Below are 10,119 nucleotides of genomic sequence, written 5' to 3'. Positions count from 1 at the left end.
CCCCCATTATTATCCAGATAATGATCATTTTGCACAATAAAACCAAGTTAGATAGGCCCGCTAGGATTACAAATGGACCAGCCCTTGCACAAAATTCATTGGTGAATCAAAAATACAGTGGTTTCATTTATCCCGAAAGTTCCATAATCAATTGTTCCATCCATGAAATATTGTAAGGGGAGAAAAGTGTACAGTAAGGGTTGAATAGTAGTCCTATAACTCTACCCTGATAACCCTCACTAATCATGAAACTGTGATGACAATGGTCCAGTTGTCATGAACCGCGTGTCAGGGTCCAGGTTTAAACTGCTAAGTCTGGTGTGCGTTCCATAATGATTCAAATCGGATACATTAATGCACAACTTGTGCTACGTTAGCCTTATATGATCCACTTTGCTCGCGATCCACATGAACGTGACAGAGGAAAGAAAGGTAACCTAACGATGTAATGGAATGATGCAAAATGTAAGGAGACTAACAAATAAAGTTAGTGACAATTATAAATGTACGTGAGTATAACTGAGCGTGGCTACCGATAGTGGCTAATATTTAACACTACAAATTGTAAAAGAAATACAGTGAAAAGTCTGGGCATATAATTAAAACCCTCTAGAAATAATCAATGAGCCAAGTAAAACCCCACCCGCCAAACCCTCCCCTAACCCGGACGACGCTGGGCCAATTGTGCGCCGTCCTATGGGACCTCCGACCACGGCCGGTTGTGGCACAGCCCGGGATATGAACCCGGGACTGTAGTAACACCTCTAACACTACTACAGTGCCTTGCGAAAGTATTCGGCCCCCTTGAACTTTGCGACCTTTTGCCACATTTCAGGCTTCAAACATAAAGATATAAAACTGTATTTTTTGTGAAGAATCAACAACAAGTGGGACACAATCATGAAGTGGAACGACATTTATTGGATATTTCAAACTTTTTTAACAAATCAAAAACTGAAAAATTGGGCGTGCAAAATTATTCAGCCCCCTTAAGTTAATACTTTGTAGCTCCACCTTTTGCTGCGATTACAGCTGTAAATCGCTTGCGGTATGTCTCTATCAGTTTTGCACATCGAGAGACTGACATTTTTTCCCATTCCTGGTTGCAAAACAGCTCGAGCTCAGTGAGGTTGGATGGAGAGCATTTGTGAACAGCAGTTTTCAGTTCTTTCCACATATTCTCGATTGGATTCAGGTCTGGACTTTGACTTGGCCATTCTAACACCTGGATATGTTTATTTTTGAACCATTCCATTGTAGATTTTGCTTTATGTTTTGGATCATTGTCTTGTTGGAAGACAAATCTCCGTCCCAGTCTCAGGTCTTTTGCAGACTCCATCAGGTTTTCTTCCAGAATGGCCCTGTATTTGGCTCCATCCATCTTCCCATCAATTTTAACCATCTTCCCTGTCCCTGCTGAAGAAAAGCAGGCCCACACCATGATGCTGCCACCACCATGTTTGACAGTGGGGATGGTGTGTTCAGCTGTGTTGCTTTTACGCCAAACATAACGTTTTGCATTGTTGCCAAAAAGTTCAATTTTGGTTTCATCTGACCAGAGCACCTTCTTCCACATGTTTGGTGTGTCTCCCAGGTGGCTTGTGGCAAACTTTAAACAACACTTTTTATGGATATCTTTAAGAATGGCTTTCTTCTTGCCACTCTTCCATAAAGGCCAGATTTGTGCAATATACGACTGATTGTTGTCCTATGGACAGAGTCTCCCACCTCAGCTGTAGATCTCTGCAGTTCATCCAGAGTGATCATGGGCCTCTTGGCTGCATCTCTGATCAGTCTTCTCCTTGTATGAGCTGAAAGTTTAGAGGGACGGCCAGGTCTTGGTAGATTTGCAGTGGTCTGATACTCCTTCCATTTCAATATTATCGCTTGCACAGTGCTCCTTGGGATGTTTAAAGCTTGGGAAATCTTTTTGTATCCAAATCCGGCTTTAAACTTCTTCACAACAGTATCTCGGACCTGCCTGGTGTGTTCCTTGTTCTTCATGATGCTCTCTGCGCTTTTAACGGACCTCTGAGACTATCACAGTGCAGGTGCATTTATACGGAGACTTGATTACACACAGGTGGATTGTATTTATCATCATTAGTCATTTAGGTCAACATTGGATCATTCAGAGATCCTCACTGAACTTCTGGAGAGAGTTTGCTGCACTGAAAGTAAAGGGGCTGAATAATTTTGCACGCCCAATTTTTCAGTTTTTGATTTGTTAAAAAAGTTTGAAATATCCAATAAATGTCGTTCCACTTCATGATTGTGTCCCACTTGTTGTTGATTCTTCACAAAAAAAATACAGTTTTATATCTTTATGTTTGAAGCCTGAAATGTGGCAAAAGGTCGCAAAGTTCAAGGGGGCCGAATACTTTCGCAAGGCACTGTACATGCAATGCAGTGCCTTAGACCGCTGCGCCACTCAGGAATGGTGTTATTTCTATTTGGGAAAGAATGAAGAATAATATACCTTTATGTTGTTCCACTTGGAAGTGACAGGTTGCTCTACATTATTCAACGTTTCATCGCGTTAAGGTGGTGGAATTATGAGGGAATTAAATCAAGGTCAGAATACGGTGTATCTGTGGACACACCTCCACCACGCCTTCATTTCTATGATATCCACTGGTGAATAGCATGCTATTCTCATGCTTAAGTTCAAGGTCACAATACACATAGAGAGAAAAGTTAATACAAGGGAATTAAGTTTCATTTACACGTGCTTAGCCCGGGTCAGAATCCCCCCCCCCCATAACACAATATAACAATCTGTAAAATGATGCAGTATTGGAGACATAGACATTATTCTAGCTAAGTCTTTAATATATAATCATTTTACACAGTATTTTCATAGACAGTCTCTGTAACTAAACTCACAAATATTATATGAACCAGCTATATTTCTTGGAACATTTTGATGTCAAACAGAGTTTGCATGCAGGTAACATTGGAGCCGGGAAAGCGGAACATGGTTGTTTTGCAGGCTTGAGTGCACCAGTCTAAGCATAAACTCGCTCTGAAAGTGTGGGAACCAAATAAACACAGAAGAGGTAAAGTAGCGTAACAAAGAAAGGCTGGAACTTGCTGTTTGTCACTGTCTCATGGTGCTATGGTTAGTGTGACTGGTCCTACAGCCTGACTGTTAGTCAACCATCTGCTGCAGGCTGGCTGAGAGAAGCGGGCTGCCGACTCTAATGTTCATGAATCATCAGCCTATTTTTGATCCCTCTCACTAACAAATCCCTCTTCTGCTGCAGGGAGATTCTATCATTATATCATCATTTTACCATCCACCCACCCTGTGATTACACAGCATCTGAGGACATCTTCATTCTGTTAACTTGACTATTTTCCCATAGCCATTATGTAACAGTCACCACCAACAAACACTTCATTATGATGATATGGATTACTATACTATAGCATCAAATAACTAAATAAAGTCATAAATATATACATTTTCCTCAGTTAGATTACATTGCATTAAGGATAGTCAGGTGAATTTGGAGTATGGTCTACTTGTTCAATGACACTATTCAGTGCAGAGGATAAAAATGCATTGAACATAATATGGAATACATTTTCTGAGGTAGTAGTTGGACAGATTCAATATGTTCTATGATCAGAAGGCACTTCAATAGACATGATTAAATAACATATGTGACTTGTAATGATACTCTGGCCATGACACCACACACCATTGCACTGTGACACTGATCTGTTCTCTTCCATGTCATTATAATAGGATAGTGGGTGAACTATGCCACCAGCTGTTTATCAAGTGTAACTGCAGATCTTTGCTTACCTTTGGAATGATTACATCTAATTTTATGTCAACCTCTTTAGTATTAGAGGTCGATAATAAACCTTTCACCTAATTGTAGCTTATAATTTTGCCAACAAACACCAGTCAAGTTCAAGATATTGTGTATGACATCAAAGAACATTGCCTCCACTAGTTGTAATGTCAGAGAAAACCAGTGGTGGAAAATACTTAAGTAAAAAATACTTCTAAGTACTACTTAAGTAGTTTTTTGGGGTATCATTACTATTTATATTTTTTTTACAACTTTTACTTCACTACATTCCTAAAGAAAATAATGTACTTTTTACTTCATGAATTTTCCCTGATAGCCAAAAGTACTCGTTACATTTTGAATGCTTAGCAGGACAGGAACACGGTTAAATTCCCACACTTATCAAGAGAACAAGCGGTCATCCCTACTGCCTCTCATCTGGCTGACTCACTAAACAGAAATGCAAAATTTGTAAACTATATCTGAGTTTTGGAGTGTGCCCCTGGCGATCTGTAAATTTGAAAAACAAGAAAATGGAGCCTTTGCTTAATATAATATAAGGAATTTGAAATGATTTATACTTTTACTTTGAATACTTAAGTATATTTAGAACCAAATACTTTTAGACTTTTACTCAAGGAGCACAACTGGATACTTTTTCCACCACTGGAGAAAACAAAGAAACATACACATTCATTTGAGGGCTTGTTATTCATTTTAGTGCCGAAGAAAGACTGGATTGAGACATCAGCAGGTGAGATGGCTTTTCTGAAAGTCACCCCAAATGTCCAGCAGCTCATGTGGCTTAAATCCAGTGACAATGACCCGCGTGGCATACGTACACGTCTCATAATCCAACCGATTGATCTCAAACAAGTTCCTGGGAGGAAGCAGCGTTTGAGAGTACACAGGCCGGACCCCTAGTACCCGGAGACACAACCCCACATAGACATCCTCCAGGGGGATGGGTCTCACAAACCTGGATGCCCATGAGATCCTGTTGGCCAGGTCAATAGAGAAGACATACCCTGCTCCAGAGACATATGGGGGGAACGTGTCTTCGGGGTAAATGTCCTCAGACAGATGCCACTTGCTCTTCCTATCCCTACGAGGCCTGCCGTCACTGATGACTGAGCCTGTGATGTACTTATGCCTGAGAGGGCCACCTCTAACTAACAGCTTATTGACCAGGTAGAACACGTTGACGAAAACGTCTGTGTCCACCTTCATCGCATAAGAGGCACCCTGACAGTGGGTGGCGAGCCAGTCCATGATCATCATGGACTTGATGGTCAGGTTGTGGTAGCTGTCCAGGAAGTCCATTTGGATGATGTCAGCGTGTTCTTTGCTCTCCTTCTCCAGGTCCTGTTGAATGTGGGAGCTTTGTCCCTCCGCGGGCAAGCCCACATAGAACAAAGTGAGGATATCCACATTAGAGATGAGGCCTGGTCTGCCCCATGTCTTTCTGATAGCATCCCTGGACAACCCATCAGAGGGTGCCACTGGAACCATTAGCACCAGAAATGGGCTTCTTTCCTTACACACAGACACATGGTTGAGAACGTATTTGTAGGTCTTTGGGGAAATCACCTTGTAAAGTTCCTGAGACAGAGGACTTGGTGTTGATAAATCCGTCTTTGGCTGAGCTTTTTTGTTCAGTAAGATATTAACAACAACTGTGAGTACACCTGCAATGATAAAATACTTCACTAACCTCCAGTAAGACGTTTTAAGCATTGCAAAGTAATCATATACAATCGGTATCTCGAGTGTATCTGATTTTAATTCCTAAACATATTAATTCCTAGGTTACTGTTTCTGTATTCGCGAAGCACCAAAAGAAAAGCATTCACGGTGGCGACAACATCAAGCTTGCATCATTTCCTTGCTACGATTTCATGTTGCCACTCCCAGGCCAAAGAGCAACCAGGAAAATAGTTTCCGTCTGACTCAGAGCTCCTTAAAAGCTCTGACTACTAAACAGCATACGGGTCATACTGGAATGGCCGGTGGTGGTGATTACTACCGGTTTTCAGCACTGGTGGTTTGTTTACATAGTGGGTTACGATAACTAATGTAGCAGATTAGGTTAATAAGTTTACGGTTAGGAAACGGGTTAGTTACAACGCTACAGCTGTCAACAACTGTTATCACCGAAGTGACAACTAGATGGCGCTATACGGGTAGCCACAACCGTACAAACTATCACTATGTCTCCGCAAACCATCAGTATCATAACAGCGGTGCTTTGTTGCGCTAGTGCCCCCTTCACGTGGCATTGATCAATACATGTGATCGATAGACCTTCATGTGTAGGCCACCTCCCATAAAAATACAATCTCATTATAAATATGAGGCGTGCATTCTTGGTACTATAAATAGCCCCCAAAATAGGCTTTATAGACACTCTATGGCTCCTTCCCATTTGTGCGTCGAAGAGCTATTGACGAGCCAACTCCAAATATCAAAGGTAAAAACACATTTATGGCGGTAACTGATCGGCGTCTTAAATTATTTAAAAAATGTTTTGCTTTAGACAAGATTGAAGACTCGTCATTTTTAAACAAACTTTGTTTTATTGTAATACGTGTTACAGAGAAACACCTGTTGTTCACCCAGTTATAATCCCCCAAAAATGTTAAACCACAGAAGCACAGAAACGTTTCATTACACAGGTATTCAAGGGACGGGGGTCAGTGGTTTCGTCTCCAGGCATGGGGAGGGGGGAGGGGGGACAAAACAGAATGAGAACAACTTCTCTTTAGTTAATTTTGGTGTGCCCAAATATATGTTTCTCAGCAAAGTGAACACTGTGACCTTACAATGTCAATTGGAATTTGCCATGAACCTCTTTTCAGCATCAATATATTTTGTATTTCAACACAATAGTCCCCTCTTAATTAAACTTCTGTAGTTAATTTTGGTGTGCCCAAATATGTTTCTCAGCAAAGTGAACAGTGACCTTACAATGTCAATTGGAATTGGCCATTAACCTATTTTCAGCATCAATATATTTTGTATTTCAACACAATATTCCCCTCTGACTTGTTGCACACATATATGTATCCATATATGTATTTCACATTTAGCAAAAAATGTAACAATCACCCACCATTTCATTATATATTGAATAATAGGTCCTGCCTTGGATTTTATAAAGGAAATAAAAACAAATCAAACACATTGACTTTTTCCTCTGGATCCTGTAGCTAATGCATGATAGCTGGAGGAACAAATAGTACAAGCTCAGGTAAATGTGTAAGAAACAATTGCACAGCACTTGCATGGCCCACACAATCAATGGAAACACATCATGTCATCCACATATGTCTGTGTGGGATGCAGCAGATGATCTATATTCAGAATGTCATTTCTTTTCGCCCGTGTCATTTCAGATGACAGTGTGCAGGTTGAGGTGAAGAAGGGATGTCGGGAAAGATAAAGGGACAAAGGATGAGTCACACATAGACTGATGAATGACAAGATAGGACTTTCTCTGGGATCTCTCTCCATTTTACACAGACATTTAACATCTTAACGAGTCGTGCGGTTTAATGAAGAAAATCCGTTTTTGATCAATAATCTCACTTCAATCCAGGAGATCAATAACATCACTTCAATCCGGATGATGGAATTGAATGTACATACGGTACAGTATGTGCTTTTATTGGGTGTTGTGTTATTCAAAGAATATAATTTCTATAATCCAGTTTAGAGGTTATCAGTATTATTGAAGAGGCCCTGACACTAAAACAAGACCACATGTATGTAGACAGCCATGCCCTCTCTGCGAACACCCTAATGAACAAGCTACCTACTGTGGCTGGAGGAGATGGACACACTGTAGAGGCAGAAAACATCAGTATTCTACATGTTAATGTGCCATGCCATACCAGACTCAAATGCACCCCTCCGCTTAGTGCTGTAACATTGTGAGAGTGAGAAGAAAGAAAGAAATGCTTTATACTCGGGTTTCATAGATTAAGCTCTCTTTGGTGCATGTTTAATCGGCGTGGGCTGGGTTGGTGGAGTTCATTTTTTTCTCACATCAATTTGGCTTTGACAGTATTTATACTGCACACAACCATTTTGTATCAGGTGGGGTTGGATAGTGGAATTTGTAGTGAATTTGACTGAATCTGTGCTTATTTCTGTGAGTGAGCAGGAGGAGGGGTGTAATTTGAGGTGGCTGGGCTCTTGGCAGTGGCTTTGGTAGCTGCGGGGAGGTGTGGGTGGTGTCCCAAATGGCACCCTATTCCCTATGTAGTGCACTATTTTTGACGAGGGCCCGTAAAGTAGTGCACTACACAGGGAATAGGGTGCCATTTGGAATGCTACCCTGGAATCAGCAGGGGCAGAGGATGGAGGACGAGTTCAGGGGTCACGAAGCGGAGCGACAAGGAGAGGGGTCGGAGCGTGGATTGGTCGGTTGGTTTACGATCGCTTCCTTCTTCCCTCAAAGTTCCTGAAGTTGGATGGCCTGATCTTCATCTCAGCAAACTCAATGGAGTGCTCGTGGCCTTTCCAATGGAACCAGTTGACTCCCTGAAGAACATTTTATTTTATTAACACAAATGCCTTGCATTTCCTCCTTTGCATAGTCAATTTGTATCCAAACATTTCTGTCTATAGTTTCATACTGCGCTACAGAAGTATTTTTGAATTATGGATGTAGAAATTGCTGTTAGTTTTGTACTTTCAAATATATGTGCGCTCACCTTGCTATGACTGTCATCTCCATATCGTCCCATAAGGTTGACACGATGGCAATTCTTATACCAGAAGGCACCCTTGTAGGACAGGGCACAGTTTGTGACGGCGATGTCATTGTCATGGTCGTAGGTTGAGAATGGGCGACCATGGTGGTAGGTCATAGAATCACCTACACAGGGCAGCAGAGAGAAAGTGATCGGACTTGAGGAAGGAGGTTTTGAATCCATGCTGACGTCATACTCACACCTAACACCATGTCAAGTCCTTTATAACTTCAGTTTAGCCTGTCTATTTGGGGCGCATCCCAAACGGCACCCTGTGCCCTACATAGTGCCCTATGTTTGGGCTCTGGTCAAAAATGGCGCACCATGTAGGGAATAGGGTGCTATTTGGGATGCAGGCATGTAACTAATGGTTGTAGAGAAGGAAGGCTGACCCGCGGTACCACTGTAGCCTCCAACGTGGACCTTGTAGCGACTGCGGGGATCAGAGACAGAGAACTTGTCATACTGGGCGTAGGCTACATCCCCCTTGTCTCTGAGGTCCACACGAAGTTCATACTGTCCTGCTACTGTGATCTTATGGAGGTTTGACAGGCCTTTGGAGAAAAAGATATCAAGTCAAGGTGATGTGCTTGACTTTTTATGTAAATGTAGGAACTGTGGACATGAATTTCCTCTGTGGAGGACAATAAAACATATCTCATCTAAAAGATTTCAAACATTTGACAAAATACTCCTGATCACACAGTGGTGCTATAGCTGAATCAATTTGTGTGTTGAAATGTTTTCCATAATATGACCATACCGAGCCAGAACTCGTCGTTCATGTCACCAAAGCCAGCAGTGTAGTTCCTCCAGTTGCGGAAGAACTCCAGTTTACCGCTCTGGCGTCGGACAAACACCTGCATGGGATGGGGCCAAACTACATCAGCTCACTCATTCAAACATCATATGGACTAAGATCCATTGCACCACGTTAGATACATCGGAATCAACACGGTTTAGAACCGCTTATGCGTTTGTTCATATAGTCAGTGTTATAACTCATTATAAAGCATGATAAAGGATGTGATATAAAGCATTATACGTATGCACTTCATAGGAAGTCTTGCCAAGTTGGGTTGCAGAGTTTACTGGCCGGTGACTTACAATCCATCCACCTCCATCCGTGTCCATGTCACAGTAGACTTGTATGGGCTGACCCTCATCTCCACCCAGGTAGATGGTGTGAACACCAGACGCTGTGTCTCCATTCAGCAAGGCCTGGGAGCAGTCCCTAGGGTGTTTGTACAGCACGCCAACTACGCACGCACACACATACACGCACACACACAGACACACACAGACAGACAGACACAGACAGACACACACACACAGACACACACACAGACACACACACACAGACACACACACACACACACACACACACACACACACACACAGAGGATTAGTTACTAAACAGTTCCATCCGCCCAACAAACTCTACGCTTGAGATTAATATGGAATAGAGATGGTCTCAGTGGATGGTGAACAGAACAGAGGGTACAGTGACAATCCACTGAGGCCATCTCTATTCATTATTCATGACATGTTTTGTT

The 10,119-nt window shown here is 42.0% G+C and overlaps 2 protein-coding genes across 8 annotated transcripts in view; both read right to left on the bottom strand.

Annotated features, from left to right (window-relative positions):
- Positions 1-2,809: 2,809 nt before the first annotated feature.
- Positions 2,810-5,798, bottom strand: b3galt8 (beta-1,3-galactosyltransferase 8). The gene has a single exon (XM_021606414.2). The coding sequence runs from the start codon at positions 5,541-5,543 to the stop codon at positions 4,554-4,556; it is 990 nt and encodes a 329-aa protein (XP_021462089.2). The 5' UTR covers positions 5,544-5,798; the 3' UTR covers positions 2,810-4,553.
- Positions 5,799-6,359: 561 nt separating this feature from the next.
- The window catches only part of LOC110525909 (tenascin), a 110,794-nt gene continuing 107,034 nt past the window's right edge, over positions 6,360-10,119 (bottom strand). For 5 of the 7 annotated variants that reach the window (XM_021606412.2, XM_021606411.2, XM_021606410.2 and 2 more), the window contains 5 exons: positions 9,671-9,822; positions 9,327-9,423; positions 8,956-9,117; positions 8,525-8,688; positions 6,360-8,351 (listed from right to left, as the gene is read on the bottom strand). In XM_021606412.2, the coding sequence (XP_021462087.2) occupies positions 8,241-8,351; positions 8,525-8,688; positions 8,956-9,117; positions 9,327-9,423; positions 9,671-9,822 (686 nt within the window). In that variant the 3' untranslated portion in view covers positions 6,360-8,240. The remainder of the gene's footprint in view (positions 8,352-8,524; positions 8,689-8,955; positions 9,118-9,326; positions 9,424-9,670; positions 9,823-10,119) is intronic. The other 2 variants (XR_005052093.1, XR_005052092.1) reach the window with 2 other exon arrangements.

Source organism: Oncorhynchus mykiss, chromosome 6, assembly GCF_013265735.2.
Source record: "Oncorhynchus mykiss isolate Arlee chromosome 6, USDA_OmykA_1.1, whole genome shotgun sequence".
Lineage (NCBI taxonomy): Eukaryota > Metazoa > Chordata > Actinopteri > Salmoniformes > Salmonidae > Oncorhynchus > Oncorhynchus mykiss.
Note: the sequence above shows the minus strand (reverse complement) of the source record. Positions and strands in the feature narration are given on the sequence as shown.